This window comes from Bison bison, unplaced genomic scaffold, assembly GCF_000754665.1.
Source record: "Bison bison bison isolate TAMUID 2011002044 unplaced genomic scaffold, Bison_UMD1.0 scf7180017864485, whole genome shotgun sequence".
NCBI classification, from domain to species: domain Eukaryota; kingdom Metazoa; phylum Chordata; class Mammalia; order Artiodactyla; family Bovidae; genus Bison; species Bison bison.
This window is the reverse complement of record NW_011495045.1, coordinates 3,689,774-3,712,122: the sequence shown is the minus strand read 5'-3', so window position 1 is coordinate 3,712,122 and position 22,349 is coordinate 3,689,774. Positions and strand designations below refer to the sequence as shown.

Here is a 22,349-nt window from a genome sequence, read left to right as displayed (position 1 = left end):
GGGTGACAATATACAGCCTTGACATACTCCTTTTCCTATTTGGAACCAGTCTGTTGTTCCATGTCCAGTTCTAACTGTTGCTTCCTGACCTGCATATAGGTTTCTCAATAGGCAGGTCAGGTGGTCTGATATTCTCATCTCTTGAAGAATTTTCCATGGTTTATTGTGATCCACACAGTCAAAGGCTTTGGCATAGTCACTAAAGCAGAAATAGATGTTTTTCTGGAACTCTCTTGTTTTTTCGAGGATCTAGCAGATGAGCACTTTGATCTCTGGTTCCTCTGCCTTTTCTAAAACCAGCTTGAACATCAGGAAGTTCACGGTTCATGTATTGCTGAAGCCTGGCTTGGAGAATTTTGAGCATTACTTTACTAGTGTGTGAGATGAGTGCAATTGTGTGGTAGTTTGAGCATTCTTTAGCATTGCCTTTCTTTGGGATTGGACTGAAGACTGACCTTTCCCAGTCCTGTGGCCACTGCTAAGTTTTCCAAATTTTCTGGCCTATTGAGTGCAGCACTTTCACAGCATCATCTTTCAGGATTTGAATATATATAGACCTAATTCTATTTAATTGCCAATTTAATACTTAGTGGAATTAAATCATAAACATTTTTAAGGCACATTCATGTATCCAGTGCTCATATATTTGTTTTTCATTTACTTAAGTACTCAAATATTTTTATATGTACTTTTATTATTGTAAATTACAAATGACTATATGTGTTAATTTTTTCCTTTGGACTCTCCAGGGTTCCCTACACAGAAATACATTTTCAATGCTTTCTGGCATTTAAACAAAATCTTTTTATGGATATTTAAGTACTTTAAGGCATCTAGGTAATTTAAGGTGTTTTAAGCTATTGTGACTTTTTAAACTCTTCTAGAACTCAGTCTCTAGTTTCATTATATTAAAAAATACACAACACGTAGCCATGTTTTGTTAGTTTTTGATAACATGTTTGGAAGAACCTACTTCCTAGACAGTGGGTAACCAAAATGTTAGATTATATTAATGTTTTATTATTTTAATATTGTTTTATTTGGCTATGTCAGGTCTTAGCTGTGACAATGCAGGATCTTCACTTTGTCATGTGGAATCTTTTTTTGTCCTACATAGACTCTGTAGTTGTGTTACATGGCATGTGGGATCTTAGTTCCCCAACCAGGGATTGAACTAGAATTCCTTGAGTTGCAATTCAGATTCTTAACCACTGGACCACCAGGGAAGTCCCAACTACAATGTATATTTAGAAGGGCTACATTTATATTTAGCAAATGTGGTTTATATGAAGTAACTTTAGACAAAAAAGATAATGAGCAAAATAAAATGCTGTGTTCCTTCTTAAGAATTAGTACTTGCTTTCCTGATGACTAGTAGAATCAGACATTCAGTTCTGTTGAAATAGCTGTTACTTTTATTTAAGGTTTATTTTTGCTCCTTGTATCAGCTGATGGTGGGATGATGCTCTTGAGCAGTGGGTAGAATAATTTGCCCAGATGGATAACTGGAGGAGGAAGTCACAAAGATTGTTATAAATGCACAAATTGATCATCCCAATTGTAAGATGATTGGAAATAATATTTCTAAGAGAAGAAATAGATTTTACAAAGCCCTGGGTTTTACTCTTGACTCATGAGGAACCTTCTCAGAGCTGTAAGAGACCTAGAAACTATTTAGTTTGAAACCCTGAGATAGTAAAGAGACTTGTTTGCAGGCCGTAGCACAAGGGTAAAACTAGTTTCCTGAATTCTGGCTTGATGCCGTTTATACCACTCTTGGGCTTCCCTGGTGGCTCAGCTGGTAAAGAATCCTCCTGCAATGTGGGAGACCTGGGTTCGCTCTCTGGGTTGGGAAGATCCCCTGGAGAAGAGAATGGCTACCCACTCCAGTATTCTGGCCTGAAGAAGTCCATGGGGTCACAAAGAGTTGGACATGACTGTGCGAGTTTCACACACACTGCCACTCTAGGTGGTTTTTCATCAATTAAAGCAAGAGATTCACGATGTGCCAACTTTGTGCTGAATTTTAGACAGACAGATACATAGCATTCATGGGAGTGAATCCTGTGTGCTTGACAGAAATGAGATGGATACATAAAAATTTTAATAAAGTTAGATAACATGTGCTAAGTGCTATGTGAAGAGTGTAAACAATATTTATATTAGAGGAAAAATCTTGGGAAAAAAAGCTAGAATGTACTAAAGTGTTTTTTATAAAAGGAAAGTTTAAAGAAATTTATAATACTGCTTTGATTTTAAAGAGAAGATTGAAGGATAGCAGCTTTTCATTTATATAATAACTTTTCTGAGAGAATAGCTATTAAATCTTTCAATCATTTATTTAGATGTTTGATAAAAATATTACTGATTTACATACAGACAAGTACTTAAGTAAGTGAACACTAAAGAATATAAGGAAGATAGAACACAAGAAAAAATATAGAGCATCCTTGTCAAGACAGTTTCAAATCAGTCATCTTAAGGCGAAGGACATCCAGTTTTGCTTGTTTCCTCTTTTTTTTTCTAATAATAAAGCTTTTCCAGGCTGTCCTAAACTCTGCCTCAGTTGTCTTGTAATTTATGCTAAATTCTCATTCAAATGATAAGTAGCTCCAACCATTTCTAAATCATGATATTCAGTAGATAAACCAGTAATTTTTTGTTTGAAAAGAAACATATTTCATTATTGTTATTTTCTTAAAAATTTGATATTGATGGTATTATTTGAAATTTGAAATGTCACAAATAATTAAACAGAATCATGCTAACAGTTTGCATTGCCATATTCATTATTGTTAAGTTATTTAGCTTCCTTTGTCATTCTTTTAACTATTTTTAAGATAACATTGGTGACTGTATTTGAGATATGACAGCCAAACTTGAATTTAGTTTCTGTTCTAAAAAAATACATTTCAAAATGAATTTCCACTTTCAAAAAAACCATAGGAAAGAGTTTGGGGTATAGTGATTTCATTCTGGATACTTGTTATCATAATGACCCATATAACCATGATAGTGTCATCAGTTACCTGGAGCCAAAGTGTGAAGTCCAGTCATCCTTGAGTGTGAAGTCATGTGAGCCTTAGGAAGCATCACTACGAACAAAGCTAGTGGAGGTGATGAAATTCCAGCTGAGCTATTTCAGATCCTAAAAAATGATGCTGTTAAAGTGCTGTACTCAATAGGCCAGCAAATTTGGAAAACTCAGCAGTGGCCACAAGGACTGGAAAAGGTCAGTTTTCATTCCAATCCAAAAGAAAGGCAGTGCCAAAGAATGTTCATACTACCACACAATTGCACCACTCATTTCACCCGCTAGCAAAGTAATGCTCAAAATTCTCCAAGCTAGGCTTCAACAGTATGTGAACTGAGAAATTCCAGATGTTCAAGCTAGATTTAGAAAAGGCACAGGAACCAGAGATCAAATTGCCAACATCCATTGGATCATTGAAAAAGCAAGAGAATTCCAGAAAAACATCTACTTCATTGACTATGCTAAAGCCTTTGACTGTGTGGATCACAACAAACTGTGGAAAATACTTCAAGAGATGGGAATACCAGACCACCTTACCTGCCTCCTGAGAAACCTGTATGCAGGTCAAGAAGCAACAGTTAGAACCAGACTTGGAACCACGGACTAGTTCCAAATTGGGAAAGGAGTACATCAAGGCTGTATGTTGTCACCCTGCTTACTTAACTTACACGCAGAGTATATCATGCGAAATGCTGGGCTGGATGAAGCACAAGCTGGAATCAAGATTGCCTGGAGAAATAGCAATAACCTCAGATACGCAGATGACACCACCCTTATGGGAGAAAGTGAAGTGGAGCTAAAGAGTCTCTTGATGAAGTTGAAAGAGGAGGGTGAAAAAGCTGACTGAAGACTCAACATTCAGAAAACGAAGATCATGGCATCTTGGTCCCATCACTTCATGTTAAATAGATGGGTAAACAATGGAAACAGTGACAAACTATTTTCTTGGGCTTCAAAATCACTGCAGGTGGTGACTGCAGCCATGAAATTAAAAGATGCTTGCTCCTTGGAAGAAAAGCTCTGACAAATCTAGACAGCATATTAAAAAACAGATTACTTTGCAGACAAAGGTCGGTCTAGTCAAAGCTGTGGTTTTTCCAGTAGTCATGTGTGCATGTGAGAGTTGGACAGTAAAGAAGGCTGAGTGCCAAATAATTGATGCTTTTAAACTTTGGTGTTGAAGAAGACTCTTGAGAGTCCCTTGGACTGCAAGGATACCCAACCAGTCCATCCTAAAGGAAATCAGTCCTCAATATTCATTGGAAGGACTGATGCCGAAGCTGACATTCCAGTACTTGGCCACCTGATGCAAAGAGCCGACTCATTAGAGAAGAGCCTGATGCTGGGAAAGATTGAGGGCAGGAGGAGAAGGGGACGACAGAGATGGTTGGATGGCATCATTGACTCAATGAACATGAGTTTGAACAAGGTCTAGGAGTTGGTGATGGACAGAGAAGCCTGCAGGGCTACAGTTCATGGGGTTGCAAAGAGTTGGACACGATTGAGCTATTGAGTAGCAACTCAATAGCTTGTTAAGCACCCAGTACTGTTCTAGGCCGTTTTCTGGCTGTTGGGGATATAGTATTGAACATGTAAGATCCCTACACTTGTGTAGCTTACAGTTTATTGAGGAAAGACAGAGTAATAAATGTAACATAATAAAAATCATTTTATGCAGTTGTAAGTGCTGTGAAGAAGATAAACAGGATAATGTGATAAAAGTAATAATTGTGAGCAGGAGGGGGTTTATGTATACATTGTTTACAAATAGAAGTCAAGCTTTAATTCAGATATTAATTTACAATATGACCATAAGCGAGTCACTTTTAGCCTCTAGATCTCCTTAGGTTCCTAACTTCTAAAATGGAAGTAAATAATCTAGTTTACTGACGTTTTTATATAGTTACGATAAAGATTTTTTGTTGAAATTTTTTCGTAGGTATAATAATGTGCATACCTCTTAGATGTAAGGCTCAGTGAATTTTTATAAAATGAATTTATTTTTGTAACTGCCCAAAACAAGATAGAGAACATTACCTGCCCTCAGGGAACCCCCTCGTGTGTCTCTTCCCAGTTTTTCATTCCAAATGTGAGATATCTTTCTGATTTGTATCATAAAGTTTAGTCTTTTTTTTTCTAGTAGCTTTGTTGAGATACAATTTACATACCACACAGCCATTTGAAGTGTACGATGTGATAGCTTTTAGTATTATTCACAGGAGTTACGCAGCTGTCACCAAGGTTTTAGAACAATTTCATCACCCCTAAAAGAAGTCCTATAACTGTTAGCATTCACTCCCATTTATTCCCATTTCTCCCTGCTTCCCCACCCCCCATACCTGGGCAGTTACTAATTTAATTTTTTTATCGCTATAGACTTTGCTGTCCTGGACATTTCACATAAATGCAGTCATGCAAATCATGGTCTGTTGTGACTTGTGCTAAGCATAATGTTTGCAGGTTTCATCCTGTTTTCGCATCTTTGAAGGACTTTATTGCTGAATAATATTTTATGCATATGATGTCACATTTTACTTTTTCATCAGTTTTTGAACTTGTGGGTTGTTTCTACCCTTTGACTGTTGTGTTTGCTGTAAACATTTGCGTACAAGTTACTGTGTATCCATACGTGTTCACTTCTTTTTGCTGTAAGCCTGAGAGTGGAATTGCTGGGCCGTGTGTTTAACTTTTTGAGGACTTCCCCATCTGATTTCTAAGACAACTGTTTGCCATTAACATTCCTACCAGCAAGACATGTGTTCCCCACATCCTCACCAGCACTTGACGGTGTTTGTCTTTTGGATTATAGTCATTATAAATGGCAACTACGTGCTGTCTCATTGTGGTTTTGATTTGCGTTTTCCTAATGGCTAATGATGTTGAGCATCCTTATTGGCCCTTTGTATCTCTTTGGAAAAAATGTATTTTCAAATTTTCTCTGCAGTTTTCAATCAAGTCTTTCTGTTGTTGAGGTATAAGACTTTTTAAAAATTTGTTTGTAAATCTCATATATCACATATATAATATGCAAGTATTTTCTCCTGTGGGTAATCTTTTCACTTTGTTGATGGTATTCCTTGGTTTTAAATTTGGATAAAGTCCAATTTATTATTTATTTTGGGCTTTTATTACTTGAGTTTTTGGCACAATGTCTTAGAATCATCTTGCCTGTGTTTGAACTACATAGAAATTCACGTGTACTTATTTTTGGCTTCTTTTTGCTCAGACTTATGCAGATAGCTGTAGTTTTTTTTTTACATTATTGTATAATATTCGACTGCACATATTTACCTGTTTATCCATTCTACTGGTGCTAGACATTGGGGATATTTCCTGTTTGAAGCTATTATAAAATCAGGCTGCTATGACCATTCTTGAAAATAGTAGTTGGTATACTTGTCCACTAATTTGTTGAATGTACACAACTGGAATTGTGAGTGGAATTGCAGGATCACAGCTGTACAGAGCTATTGTAGATACTGCCATCAGTTTCCCAAAGTGGTTGTATCAATTTTCATTCCTCCCAGTGCTCTACATCTTCATCATTACATCCACCACTCATTATTGTCATGATTTCTTTTTTGTTTGTTTAGCTGTTCTAGTGAATACAGTTAGTACAATGCATTCCTTGATGACTGATGACTTTGAGCACCTTAACAAATCATAGCTCTCTCTGAAATGCCTTTTCACTTGTTTTGCCCATTCAAGAAAAACATTGGATTTTCTTCTTTTTCCTATTGATCTATTGATCCTATTGATCATGTAAAGGAAATCTTTACATGTATTATTAAAAAAAAAAAAAATCTCTCCATGGTATACCTTTTTACTCTCTTAATGGTTGGTGTCTTTTAATGAAAAGACAGTCAACTTTAAGCTCTGTTTATCACTCTTTTTCCTTATGATTATGAATGTGTTATTCTTTACTACCTTTTAGAAACTTTGTTTTACCTTTCACATTTCGGTCCATAGTCCATATATGTGATTTTTGTAAGGGTCAAGGTTTATTTTTTACCCATATGTATTTCTAACTGACCCAGATCCATTTATTGCTAAGACTTTGTACCGTACATAGCATCACCTTTGTCACAAATCCAGAAGTCTCTGTGTGTGAATCTATTGCTAGACGTTGTTCCACCTACTGCTGCCTGCCTGCCAAGTCGCTTCAGTTGTGTCCGACTCTGTGCAACCCCATGGACTGCAGCCTACCAGGTTTCTCCATCCCGGGATTCTCCAGGCAAGAACACTGGAGTGGGTTGCCATTTCCTTCTCCAATGCATTAAAGTGGAAAGTGAAAGTGAAGTCACTCAGTCGTGTCTAACTCTTAGCGACCCTGTGGACTGCAGCCTACCAGGCTCCTTCGTCGATGGGATTTTCCCGGCAACAGTACTGGAGTGGGGTGCCAGTGCCTTCTCCCTTGTTCCACCTACTAGTTTGCCTATTGAATTGCCAGTGCCACAGAGTTCATTTACTAGTTGTATCTAAAAAGATTTTTAACTGATGTGTCTCATAAATAAGTCATAGGTATACAATAAAATGGTAGGAAGCATGTTTCAAGGACAAGGTGACTCTTGGGCTGCCATGTTACTTTATCTTTTATCTTTAATCTTTTATGGTATTAGTTGTTAATGGTTATATGTTATATACTTTTATAATCCTGAAGTTGAGAAATGGAAAATATTAATTACTTGAAAAACTTATTAGAGAGCCATTTAATTTATAAGAAGACATCTAATGTCTACAGAAGAGTTTAATATCTGCCAAGACTAGGCTCTTCCATTTAAGTCAACAATCTGAATATACTGCTATTTCACAGAATAGACCCTCTCCTCTCATAGTATTGTGAGGTGATGCACTTCCTGGTTCATTCCTAGGTTGGTAGTTTTCTCTTTGCTATATTAACTATTCCTTTCCTCCAATCTTCTGTGACTTTCTATTCTAGTTATTCACAATACTTTTTTGAAGAGAGAGCTCCTGGAGGAGATATTCTGGAAATGGAAACTCCAGGAGAGGAAGATCAGCTGTTGAAATGTTTTTGCTGCAAACTTCTGTGGGTTGAGGATGTGATAACAGTTTTTGAATGTGATGAAAGCTCCATAACTCTGATTTATCTTCTAAGTTGGCACTTATAATCATGTTTTTCTGTTAAGTTCTCCACCACTGCCCGTGTGTGTGTGTATGTATGTACATTTTTTTTTTTCTTTCAGATTTTTTTCCTTTAATGTTTCATTTTCAGCCACAGGAGGAGCTTAACACACTCTTCACATTTACAGTTCTGCTATTTGTTTGGTGGTTATAAATGTTTTATCTTTTTTGAGATGGGGCTTCTTTTTTCTCCTTTAATGCATGATTCTAGTGTGTGGCTCACTGTTTTGCTAAAATAAAATTAGCAGTGTGTTTGGTCTCTGTCAAAGAGCTGAGCGTTTAGCTGGTTGTCTTTATGAAGCGATTGTAAATGGTGAGCCTAAAGGTAAAGGTGGTACGGAGTTTCTAGAAGGTAGTAAAGGAAAGACTGTGTTCATAGTCATAAGAAAAAGAGTGGTAAATTGAACTTTTATAGTTACAAATGGGACTCTGGCCCTTGGCATGTTTGCAGAGGGTTTTTTTGACTTCTGAAAATCCATTTCTGCATTATTGCCAGTGTTTGTCTGGCTTTTGATTTTTTCCTCATGCTTTGCTTTTTTCCCAGGTTCTCCTAGATGAACAGTATCAGTCATAGTTCTTTTAATGACCTTGCTTGTTAACTCCAATGTCTGGCTAATTTATGGGTCTATTCTGTAGTCTGTTTTCCCTTTTCGGTGTGGAGGAGGGGATTTTAAAGGACCTCATTTGATCCTGTCTGGTATGCCTGGTAGTTTTGATTAGATGCACGACACTGTGTGTGAAAAAGTTATAGAGACTTTAGACGGTGTTATTTTCCTTCAGGGATGGTGGGGGTGGGGGCGGGTGGTGTCACTCAGTTGTGTCTGACACTTTGCAACCCCATGGACCATAGCCCATCAGGCTCCTCCATGGGATTCTCCAGGCAAGAATACTGAAGTGGGTTGCCATTCCCTTTTCCAGGGGATCTTCTCAACCCAGGGATTGAACCCAGGTCTCCTGCACTGCTGGCATATTCTTTACCATCTGAGCCACCAAGAAAGGCCTACATTTTCTTTTAGGGAGGATTTAATTTTCTTTTGACAGAAAGAATATGTGCAGATCACCTTGATGGAGTTGTCTGGGTTTCAGGCTTTGTTAAGGTTGGTCTCTTTCTAGTTTTCCTTTTCTGCTAGTCTGTAGCCATTTGGGGGTGTCATCTGAAAGACTTGAGTATTTACCAGGACAGTTATCTTATCTTAAAGGGCCTTGAATCCAGCCTTTGATTGCCAAACTGCAAGAGGGTGTTAATCTCTTAGATCAGCTCTTTGCACTCTTAGAGCTGCTTTTTACTTGTTTCTGTAGTATTTGAGCCCATATGTGTACATTTTAGGAGTTGGCAAATATCTTGAGGGGAAATAACACACAGATTTTGAGACTTTTCTATTTATTTCTTTTCAGGATCTTGTCCTTTCAAGTCTTGGATGCTTTTGCAGCTCCAGAGTCTAGATCTCTGTTTTCTCAGCTTGATAGAATATTGCAGGCTCTGCCTTTATTCCACTCTGCTAGGACTATTATATACCATTTTTTGTATATAAAATAAGCAAGTATACATGATATACACACAAAGATATGCTTTCTCTCCACTTGTTTCTTAAACAAATTGCACCTTGCTGTTTTCAATTAATGTAATCTTGAAAGTCCATATGTATTCAAAGATATCTTCCTTCCTTTTTTACAATAACACAATACTTCATTGCTTAGATGTAGTACAGATACTTTAAAATTCCTTTTTCAGTAAGTAATTTATGATCATATTCTTTTTCTGTGATTTCTAAGAATTTTAATAATAGGACTTTTATTTGCTTTTGTTTTAGAATATCAATAGTATTAGTTCTTTCTCCAGTGTAAAAATGAACTGTTGCCCTAGACTGGAAAGAGGAGGAAAAAAAAAAACCTATACTCCTTCTGAGATTTTTTTTTAGTAGTATATTTTTTACTTATAACTGTTGCAATTTTATAGTTTCCAATCTTTGCCCTTGGGGTAACATTAGAGATCATTTGGCTTGTAAAGTCTTAGACTTGTCAAAATCAAGTGGTACTTGTATTCAAACCTGATTAAGAAGGAGAAACTTTCACAAATTTTATTAGCTTGAACTTAGAATAACTTTCCTGATCTACTCCTAATTTAACTTCCATAACCATCTGCATCAGTATGCTGTGTACTATTAGTGAGAGAAACAATTTATTCTGGAAACTTTCCCCCTTCATCCTGAAAGAGCTGAGATTCTAAAAGAAGCCAGATTCCTTGGCTTGCCACTTGACAGATCCTCAAAAATTGTAGGTTCTAGATTTTTATGACCCAGATGGGTAAAAACATTGATGTTATTCACTTTTCTTATCTAATCCTTCTCCTCAAGCGCCTCTAACTTGATCCAAGGTCTGGAGGGATGTTTGTTTCATAGAAATACACTCTTCTTTTTTTTTGGCTGTGCCACGTGGCCAGCGGGATCCTAGTTCCCTCCACCAGGGCTTGAACCTGGGGCCACGGCAGTGAAAGCACTGAGGCCTAGCCATTGGACTGCCAGGGAACTCCTAAAATATTCTGTTCATGGGTTCACAAACTCCTTCTGTAAAGGGTTGGGTAGTAAATATTTCAGGGTTTGCAGGCCACGTGATCTGTTACAGCTTTCAGTTCTACCACTGCAGCACGAAAGCAGTCATATACAATACTTAAATGAGAGAGGGTGTGAGTTCTAGTAAAAGTTTATTTACAAAAATAAGATATTGAGTTGGGTTTGATCAGTGAATCATAGTTTACAAATTATAGTTCACTGGAGGGAAAAGTAGGAGGATCTTTGTTGGCATTTCAAAATCTTACTTTCTAGAAGAGGCTAGAGTAGATTTGAAGTTTTCAGTTAATTTCTCAATGTTTAAAAAATTAGACTTATGTGTAATTCTTAATATACAACAAAGCAATCACTGCTTTATCTTCTGTTCCTCAAATTAATACTTACTACAAAAAAAAAAACTGATAGAAAACAAAGAATATCAGGAAATATTTATTTTGAAAGTTAACTTTGTAACCCAGACTTATTTTTCTTTATTGTATCATAGTATAGAAAGAATTTCTATTACGAGAGAAAGCTTTGTTTTCATTTGTAAACTTTTCTAATTATTTGTTTGCTTTTTTAGAAGAAGGATAAAGTCATGAACTTTGTGAGGTTTATTTTATATGTCAATCAATCAGATAGAATATTATAATAAGAGTTAGAGGGGTTAGCTAGCTCTGATGTCTAAGTTTTAGAAGACAAATACTAAAATGAATTAATTCTAGAATTTAGCTTCAGTAACGTCCTTCGTTACATACATTTCATCTTTATAGCCAAATAGCCACATAGAATTTTTCACTTTATCTAGAGTTTAAAGTCATTTTTCTTCCCAATCTTCTCAAATCCTCCCAAGTCTTAACTGTAGTTACTTAAATTAGTTCTGACCAAAAACAGCAAAGTTAAGAACAGTAAGGTGATTTGTACGTGACAGTTAGATTTCAAACCTTTTGACATATAGATTTTTAGGTTTTCCTCTTTTCTGAAGTATACAGAATGGGAGAGTCATCCTTCGTAGGACATTGCACCCATCTTCATAGACGACATCCTCTTGTCTTCTGTCACAGATGTCCTTGCTACTTACTGCAGATTGTCAGAATAATAGTAGTTCTTAAAATTAGTACTTTCAAATTGATTTAAACTCATTTGGCTTTATGCTAGTAATATTTTCCTTTCTCAGCTCATTAGAATAAGAGAATTAACTTTATGATCTGTATACTTAAGGATTAAAATTCATCTCATTCATCACCAAATAACTGGTTTTCTTATCTTCCTGCTTGAGGAATGGATGTGTACTGATAATTCAAAATTTTCAGTAATTCATACAATCCACATCAGAATTTCTATTTGAGTCAGTAAGTATTGTTTTCAGTCTTAATGTCTTGGGTTTACTTATCTAATACTTAGTTTAGATAAGTAAAAATTTCCACAAGTTTTAAAGTGTGCTACTTTATAGATTTTTTAAATAGATAGCAGTTTGTTTGGTCAAAACTTTGGAGAGGGAACTTCCTTGTTGGTCCAGTGGTAAAGAATCTGCCTTCCAATGCAGGGGACAGGGGTTCGATTCCTGGTCAGGGAACTAAGATCCCACATGCCCCGAGGCAGCTAAACCTGGGCGCCACAGCTAGAGAGCCTGAGCACCGCAACTCCTGAGCCCAAGTCCTGTAGAGCTCCTGTGCTGCAACTCGAGTAAGCCCACACGCCACGAGAACCCAGCATAAATGAAATAAAAACTTTAAAACGAGCGATATATATTTTCTCAAAAAAGTTTGGCGAGGGTATTTGTTTTTTGAATTTTCATTGAATTGTAATTGATTTACAATGTTGTGTTAGTTTTAAGTGTACTGCAAAGTGAATCAGTTACACATATATCCCCTCTTTTTTTTTAAAGATTCTTTTAACATATAGTCCATTACACAGTATTGAATTGAGTACCCTGTGCTATACAGCAAGTTCTTATTTATGTTTTACATATAATAGTGTGTATATGTCAGTCCCAATACCTACCCCCACCCCCATCCCCTGCTAACCATAAGTTTGTTTTCTGTATCTGTGACTTGACTTCTGTTTTGTAAATATGTTCATTTGTACCCTTTTGTTTAGATTCCACATATAAGCAATATCATATGATATTTGTTTTTCTCTGACTCACTTCACTCAGTCTGACAATCTCTGGTCCATCCATATTGCTGCAAGTGGTATTCTTTTGTTCTTTTTATGGCTGAGTAATATTTCATTGTATATATATATATACCACATCTTCTCTATCCATTCCTTTGTCTGTGGACATTTAGCTTGCTTCCATGTCTTGGCTGTTGTAAATAGTGCTGCAGCAAACATTGGGGTGCATATATATTTTTAAATTATGGTTTTCTCTTGGTATATGCCCAGGAGTGGGATTTTGGGGTCATATGATAGTTCTATTTTTAGTTTTTTGAGGAACTTCCATACTGTTCTCCATAGTAGCTGTACCAGTTTTTACATTCCCACTAACAGTGTAGGAGGGTTCTCTTTTGGAGAGAATATTTTTAAAAAATAGAGGATATGTTTCTAGAGTTAGGATAGAAACCTGAGTTATAAAGAATTTTCATTTCTTTGCATTTTTGGAGTGTAAATAGAGTTTTAAAATGTATTAGGCCTTTTTCAAGTTAAAAACAAGGTGTATGTTCATTTAAAGATGTGCTAATTTTTAAAAACTTTACAGCTTATATTCCTTGCTACTGTTTCAGCTTCTTTTCATAATGAGAAAATTAGAATTAATCATTGTTTTGGGGGATACATATATTTGACAGAACTGGAAGAACAGACTCGAAAAGCTCTAGAATTGGACCAGGAACGAAAACGAGCAAAAGAAGAGGCAGAAAGGCTTGAAAAGGAGCGTCAAGCTGCTGAAGAGGCCAAGTCTGCTCTAGCGAAACAGGCTGCCGACCAGATGAAGAATCAGGAGCAGCTGGTAAGGGAACCTGGGTTCTATTAGGGAAAAAGAAAAATTTAGGCAAAAGTATGGATAAAATCAGTCCCACAATTTGAGACTATATATTCTCTGAACACAAATGCATCGTTCCATACTCAGTCGCTCAGTCATGTCCAGCTCTTTGCAACCCTTTGGACTATAACCTGCCAGGCTCCTCTGTCCATGGGATTCTCCAGGCAAGAATACTGGAGTGGGTTGCCATCTCCTCCTCCAAGGGATCTTCCCGACTCAGGGATCGAACTGGCACATCTCCCGTGTCTCCTGCATGGCAGGTGGACTCCTTCACCACTGAGCCACCTGGGAAGCCTTCTGAACACAAAGGTGTTGGTTAAACGTGTTTTCAGCTCTCCTCACTATGGTATGTGTGCACTCACTGCAAAGACATAGCTTTGTGAAAGTGAAAGTCATTCAGTTGTGTCTGACTCTTTGTCTCATGGACTATCCAGTCCATGGGATTCTCCAGGCCAGAATACTGGAGTGGGAAGCTGTTCCTTTTTCCAGGGAATCTTCCCAGCCCCGGGATTGAACCCAGATCTCCTTCATTGCAGGTAGATTCTTCACCAGCTGAGCCACCAGGGAGGCTGAAACATGAACTCCTAAAATACATTCACATACCTTTTTTTTTATACATATAATTTAAATTTATTTATTTTAATTGGAGGCTAATTACTCTACAATATTATATTGGTTTTGCCATACATCAAAATGAATCCGCCACAGGTGTACACGTGTTCCCCATCCTGAACCCCCCTCCCACCTCCCTCCCTGTACTATTATTTGAATGTATTTTAAAGCAGTAAGTAGAATAACAAAGAAACATGAAAACCATGAAATAAATGAACCATTTTCTGTATTCAGACAGAGGAATGAATACCTGTCATCATAAAGGTAGTACCAGTGTAAAAATAGACAGTTTGGAGGTTGCAGTATTTATTTACTGTATTAAATAAATGATCAATATTGGGCAGCCACTGCTAGAAGTGTCTTGTACCCAAAATCAACAGTAAAAATTTTGTTTGCCAATGAGGACTAATAAGAAAATAAGTTCAGATAATGGAAACTGAAAAAAAAAAAAAAGAGAAAACTTCTGTAAAATTAGGTATATTATACTTTCTTTAAAGCAAACCTAAGATCCAAGTAACTTAATGACAGAGTTTGGAAATGAGTCTAAACTGTTTATTTCTTCTTTTAAAAAGAAACCTAGAAATAAAACCATAAAAGATACATAGAGCTTGTAGCTAACAAAGGATTCTGATCCACTTTGATTTTATATAAGCTACTGGCATGTTTTGCTTTAGATAAACTGCCATTATGTATATTCTAAATTTTATAAGATAATCATAAGTTAATTATAAGATGGGTCATGACTGGATTTTTTTGTGTGTATTTACTGGACCTGCAAATGATGAGTATGCATGAAAGCCAGAAGAATTGGGATTTAAGTATTGGTTTAGGCATTTCCTTGCTCTGTGTCTTTGGGTCTTTCTGAGCCTCAGATCCCTCCCTTTGAAAAATGGAGTAAAACCACCTAATAGGGTGTCACGTGAGATTATTTGACAAAGTGCCATAAAAAGCATTATGTAAACAGTTTTTTCTTTTTTTTCCTTCTGTAAGCGTTAGCAAATACTTTATTGACGAAAGTTAAAAAGTAGCTCCTAGGTTCTTGCTATGAAAACAGGAGTAACTTTGTGTATATAGAATAATAAAAAAAAGTCTCACTTTGTCTCCTTATGAGCTTATAATACAAATAAGATTTTTATGATCTGAAAGAAATAGTTCCTTTTTTTTTAAACAGAAGGCTCTATGATAAACACATAAAAAGAGTCCATGTTGGAATTCCCTGGCAATCCAGTGGTTAGGACTTTGCACTTTCACTGCAGGGGGCATGGGTTCTGTCCTTGGTGGGGAAACTAAAATCTTAAAAGCCACACGACGTGGCCCAAAAAGAAAAAACAGTTCATGTATATTAAAGCGTTTTTGACTTAAATTATTGAAACCCTATTATATTTTTTAGTATTGGCAATTGTTTCATTTATTTTAGGCAGCAGAACTTGCCGAATTCACTGCCAAGATTGCACTTCTAGAGGAAGCCAAGAAGAAAAAGGAAGAGGAGGCTACTGAGTGGCAACACAAAGTAATCATTTGTTCATCACTATCATTTACCAAACACCTATTTTGTACCCAGCATATGCTGAATTTATAGAGATTAAGATACAGTCATGATTTAGATGGGAAGAGATACCACTGTATGAATGTGTACATATTGTAGTTTAATATTAATCTAGTGATAAGAGCTAATCAGTACGTTGGGAACACAGAAGTGTTAGTTTCTTTAGGAATGAGGCAGGTGTTGGGGACACCCACCCTTAAAAATTTAAGCTAGCTGTTGAATGACATTCAGTTTGGGAGTAGAAAAGATGGGGACTGAAGAGATAGTCATTCCAGATTGTAGGAATTGAATGAGCATAGGAAGAATCTTATTTCAGGAACTTTGAGAGTTGAGGCTAGAGAAGTCATTAAGCTGTGAAAGGCTTTAAGTAAACACCCTGCTCAAAAGAAGGATGTTGGGAAGTATCTGTAGACTTTGGGCTTTGAAGATTTCAGAACACGTTTGTAACATGATGAAGCATGATTTTATAAAAACAGCTTAGCAATCAGAATGATGGATGGATTAGGATAGTGGACAGGATTACTTATGAGCTAATGACTCACTAAGGATGTGGCATTGAGAAAAGAGAGGGACAGGAATTGTTGAAGGACATTTTTTCATAGACTCAAAGGGGCATGGCAACCAAATGATTGGCTCTAAAGTTGAATTAGAAGAATGTAATCAAAACGATACTAAGATTCCAGAGTTCCTAAGTACGTGAAACTACTGTTGTCTGAAATGGCAAAAAAGTGAAAAATTAGGCTTTACTTGGAAGGGTGGGGAATATAAGAGGAGAATTTAATTCAGACTTTAAACTTTTAAATGAAACTATAATAATAATTTTTACACTCAAAGGTATATAGTTCCGTGACTTTGCTACAACAACATGTACTTGTTAGCTAAAATGGTTTTCTTTCACTTTAAATTTTCTTTGTAGCACTTTGGATTTCATAGGGGAGTTTTTTATATTAGAGTTATGTATATATGTACATGTTGTTTAGTTGCTAAGTCGTGTCTGACTCTTCTGTGACCCCATGGATGGTAGCCCTCGAGGCTTCTCTGTCCATGGGATTTCCCAGGCAAGAATACTGGAGTGGGTTGCTGTTTCCTTCTTTAGGGGATTTTCCAGACACAGGGATCGAACTCGCATCTCCTGCATTGGCAGGCAATGTGGGAAGCCCATATATGTACATAGAGCTCCACAGAAGTGAAAGCACTGTTAACTTATATGTTAACACTTCTCTTATTAGAATTGTATCCCTCTTAGGAATGATTTATGAACTTCAGGGACACACAAACTTATAAAAATAATGTATCACAGAAACACATCCTGTGAATTATAGAAATCAGAAAATGCACATAAAAGAAAAATCACATTCCCACAAACTAGGATCAGTATTTTAACATCACGGTGCCTATCCTTCCAGGATCTTTTCCTATGTGCATATGTGTGCTGTTGTTGTTATTCAGTCATTGAGTTGTGCCCTGATGCTTTGCAACCCCATGGACTGCAGTGTGCTGTTCTCCTCTCCCCTCCCCTATCTCCAGGAATTTGTTTCAGTTCATGTCCATTGAGTTGGTGATGCTATCTAACTGTCTCATCCTGCGCTGCCCCCTTCTCCTCCTGCCCTCGGTCTTTCCCAGCATCATGGCCTTTCCAATGAGTTGGCTATTCCCATCAGGTGCCCAGAGTATTGGAAATTCAGCATCAGTCCTTGCAATGAATATTCAGGTTTGATCTCCTTGCTGGACTTGCAAGAGTCTTCTCCTGCACTACAATTTGAAAGCATCAGTTCTAAAGTTCTCAACCTTTTTTATGGTTCAACTCTCACATCCGTACATGACTACTGGAAAAATCAGAACTGACTACACAGACCTTTGTTGACAAAGTGATATCTCTGTTTTTTAATACGCTGTCTAGGTTTCTCATAGCTGTCCTTCCAGAAAGCTAAATGTCTTAATTTCATGGCTGCAGTCACCATCCCCAGAGATTTTGGAGCCCAAGAAAATAAAATCTGTCTCTGCTTACACTTTTTCACCTTCTGTTTGCCATGAAGTGATGGAACTGGATGCCATGATCTTAGTTTCTTGAATGTTGAGTTTTAAACCAGCTTTTTCACTCTCCTCTCTCACCCTCATTATGAGGCTCTTTAGTTCCTCTTCACTTTCTGCCATTATAGTGGTGTCATCTGCATATCTGCGGTTGTTGATATTTCTCTGGCAGTCTTGATTCCAGCTTGTGATTCATCCAGCCTGGCATTTCACATGATATGTGCTACATACAAGATAAAATAAGCAGGGTGACATTATACGGCCTTGTTGTACTCCTTTCCCAATTTTGAACCAGTCCGTTTTTCTACATCTGGTTCTAACTGTTGCTGCTTGTCCTGTGTACAGGTTTCTCAGGAAACAAGTAAGGTGGTCTGGTATTCCCATCTCTAAGGATTTTTCAGTTATGATCCACAATCAAAGGCTTTAGCATAGTCAATGAAACAGAAGTTGATATTTTTCTGGAATTCTCTTGCTTTCTCCATGATCCAATTAACGTTGGCAATTTGATCTCTAGTTCCTCTGCCTTTTTGAAACCCAGCTTATACATCGGGAAGTTCTTGGTTCATGTACTGCTGAAGCTAGCTTGAGGGATTTTGAGCGTTACTTTGCTAGCATGTGTAATGAGTGCAGTTGTGTGGTAGTTTATACATTCTTTGGCATTGCCCTTCTTTGGGATTGTAGTGAAAACTGACTTTTTCCAGTCCTGTGGCCACTGCTGAGTTTTCCAAATTTGCTGACATATTGAGTGCATGTATGTGTATACATATACATTGGTATCGCTGAAGAATTGATGCTTTTGAACTCTGATGCTTTTGCACTGTCATGCTGAAGAAGACTCTTGAGAATCCCTTAGACTGCAAGGAGATCAAGCCAGTCAATCTTAAGGAAATCAACCCTGAATATTCATTGGAAGGACTGATGCTGAAGCTGAAGCTCCAGTATTTTGGCTACCTGATGAGAAGAGCCAACTCATTGGAAAAGACCCAGAATGCATGGAAAGATTGGAGGCAGGAGAAAAGGGTGACAGAGGATGAGATGGTTGGATGGTATCACCGATGCAATGGACATGAACTTGGGCAAACTCTGGGAGATAGTGAGGGACAGGGAAACCTGGTATGCTGCAGCCCATGGAGTCACGAAGAGTTGTACACAACTTGGTGACTGAACAACAACAATCATTTGTATGTCCAGAGTGAGCTCATGCTGTACATACTGTTCCATTTTAGTCAGTTTTCATCTCATCTCAGACTATATTCAAAAGTTTTTCATTTAGATATAATTGACATATAATGTATTTTCAGGTGTATAATATGGTTCGGTATTTGTATCTGTTGTGAAATGATCATCATGGTAAGTCTTGTTAACATCCATCATCATATAGCTACATAAATTTTCATCTTGTAATGTAAACTTTTAAGATTTGCTTTCTTAGCAACTTTGAAATACAGAATATATTATTAACTATAGTCCGTGTTAGTCCATATAATGCTCTCTCTATATATATCCCCATGACTCATTTATTTTATACATGGGAGTTTGTACTTTTTAATTCCCTTCTCCCATTCCTCTTCAACTTTTGTTTCTGGTAACCATTGATCTGTTCTCTGTATCCATAAGCTCAGTTTTTTTGTTTGTTTGTGTTTTGATTTTTTAGATTCCACATATAAGTGAGATCATGTGGTAATTTGCTTTTCTCTGTCTGACTTATATTACTTGGCATAATACCCTCAAGGTCCATCTGTGTTGTTGCAAATGGCAATATTTTCCTTTTTTATAACTGAATAATATTCCACTGTATATGTGTACTGGATGGAAATCCAGTATCTTAAGATTTTAGAAATCCAAAATCTTAATATTTGAATATATTTATATTTATATTTGCATTGTATGGGGACTTCTCTGGTGGCTCAGCAATAAAGAATCCGCCCTCAATGCAGGAGACTCTGGTTCAATCCCTGGGTCAGGAAGATCCCCTGGAGAAGGAAATGGCAACCCACTCCAGTAATTCTTGCGTGGACACTCCTACAGACAGAGGAGTCTTGTAAGCTACAGTCCATGGGGTTGCAAAGAGCCAGACATGACTTAGTGATGAAAGAACAACAATACAATATACGTATACTGCCTTTTCATTATCTCTTTACCTACTGATGGACACTTAGGTTTTTTCCGTATCTTGGCTGTTGTGTAAATAATGCTGCAGTGAACATATTGGGGGGATGTATATATCTTTTCGAGTTAGCGTTTTCTTCCTCTGGATAAATACTCAGAAGTAGAATAGCTGGATTATATATAGTAGTTCTGTTTTTAAATTTTTTAAGAGATCTTCGTACTCTTTTCCACAGTGGCTACACCAGTTCACATTCCCAGTGAAGGTGAACAAGTGTTCCCTTTTTTCCACATCCTTACCAACACTTGTTATTTCTTGTCTTTTTGATAGTAGCCATTCTTACAGGTATGATGTGTTATCTCATTGTGGTTTTGATTTGCATTTCCCTGATGATTAATGATGTTGAATATCTTTCCGTGTGCCTGTTGGCCATCTCTGTCTTCTTTAGAAAAAATGTCTATTCGTATCATTTGCTCATTAAAAAAAAATACTATTAGGGTGGTTGTTGTTTTTGTTGAGCTGTATGAATTCTTCACATATTTTGGGTATTAACACCTTATCAGAACTATAATTCACATGTATTTTCTCCTGTTTTGTATCTTGCCTTTTCATATTCTTGATATATATGTGTGTGTGTATATATATATTGGTTTGCAAAGCCTTTTGGTTTAAAGTTGTCCCACATGTTTGTTTTTGTTTGTATTGCTTTTGCTTTTGGTGTCAAATCCAAAAATTTATCACCAAGACCTATATCAAGGCGCTTACTGTCTATATTTTTTTGAAAAGTTTTATGATTTCAGGTCCTATGTTCAAGTCTTTCGATCCATGTTGGGTTGATTTTTCTCTGTGGTGTGTACAGTAGGCGTCCAGTTTCATCCTTTTGCACGTGGCTGTCTAGTTTCCCTTCCCCAATCTATATTCTTGGCTGCTTTGTTGTAAGTTAACCATATATGCGTGAGTATATTTCTGGGCACACAGTATTCAGAATTGACCCAAAAAGTCTATTATAGCTAATTTGCCAAGCCAGTGTCCAGAGTAGGATTTTGCATTGCTTCTGTTTGATCAGTCTCTTTTAGTAGGACAGTTCTTTTTGTGATACTGATTTATTAAAAGGATCTGCATTATCCCTACTTCTGTATTTTTCTAGTTTCCTTATGATGTCATTCAGCTTGTCTTTTTTCCTTCGGTATTCTTGTAAGCTGAAAGATAAATCTAAAAGCTTAAAGGATTCAAATTAAAAGTTTCTGGCTGTGATGCCTCATAAGAGAAATTTTCATACAATTTATTATCCAAACTGGAACACTTTTTGAGAATGTAAGGGAGTGTTGTTAATAATTACACCAGGACTTTTCCAGGCAACCCAGCACGATATAATTACTCAGACAATTGGTGATGTTCGATATTTCCTGTTGTATTATATCAGAAGACACTTAATATCTGATTGGCCCAGTTATTTTAATTGATCATGGGATTAGAGTAATAACAGTCTTATTCTTCCCATGTCTGATTATATTTTATCATTGCTAAAATGTAATCTATCACGTGTGAATTTCTTTGTCATTATACCTATATCCATTTTCTCATCAACCATTTGTACACTTTTAGCAGCAATTGATAATCCTTGCTAGAATTAACAGTTTTATTAGGATTTACACAGTGGTGTCTTTAATTCTGAAAATAAGCTTCTATCACTGGGGCTTGTTTTTATTATCCTGACATATAGAAAGGATGACTTGAATCTTTTAATCACTGGTTCTCAAAGTAAGTTGTTTATAAGCTTATTTTTTTATGTTTAGGCTTTTGCAGCCCAGGAAGACTTGGAAAAGACCAAAGAAGAGTTAAAGACTGTGATGTCTGCCCCACCTCCGCCTCCACCACCACCAGTCATTCCTCCAACAGAAAATGAACACGATGAGCATGATGAGAATAATGCTGAGGCTAGCGCTGAATTATCAAATGATGGGGTAATGAACCATAGAAGTGAGGAGGAACGTGTGACAGAAACACAGAAAAATGAACGTGTTAAGAAGCAACTTCAGGTATTTAAATTTGCAGTTTGTATGCACATTTAAATATAGTTTGCATTTCCCCCTTTTGTTAAGACAAACTTAACTAAAAAGGAATACTTGATTTTTGGACGCGTTTAGCTCTAGCTGGCCTTGTGGTTGGTTTGTAAGTGCTTGGCCTACAGGCACATTATTTTTTCCATTGTATGTTCTTGTTACCAGATGTTTGTTAGCTTTGTGTAGAGACCTTAATTCGGTTCAGTTCAGTTGCTCAGTCGTGTCCGACTCTTTGCGATCCCATGAACTGCAGCATGCCAGGCTTCCCTGTCCATCACCAACTCC

At 36.9% G+C, this 22,349-nt stretch overlaps 1 protein-coding gene across 2 annotated transcripts in view; it reads left to right on the top strand.

Annotated features, from left to right (window-relative positions):
* The window catches only part of RDX (radixin), a 90,823-nt gene that overhangs the window by 42,054 nt on the left and 26,420 nt on the right, over window positions 1-22,349 (top strand). For both annotated transcript variants that reach the window (XM_010862858.1, XM_010862857.1), the window contains exons 11-13: window positions 13,512-13,672; window positions 15,735-15,827; window positions 21,798-22,040. In XM_010862858.1, coding sequence (XP_010861160.1) covers window positions 13,512-13,672; window positions 15,735-15,827; window positions 21,798-22,040 — 497 coding nt within the window. The remainder of the gene's footprint in view (window positions 1-13,511; window positions 13,673-15,734; window positions 15,828-21,797; window positions 22,041-22,349) is intronic.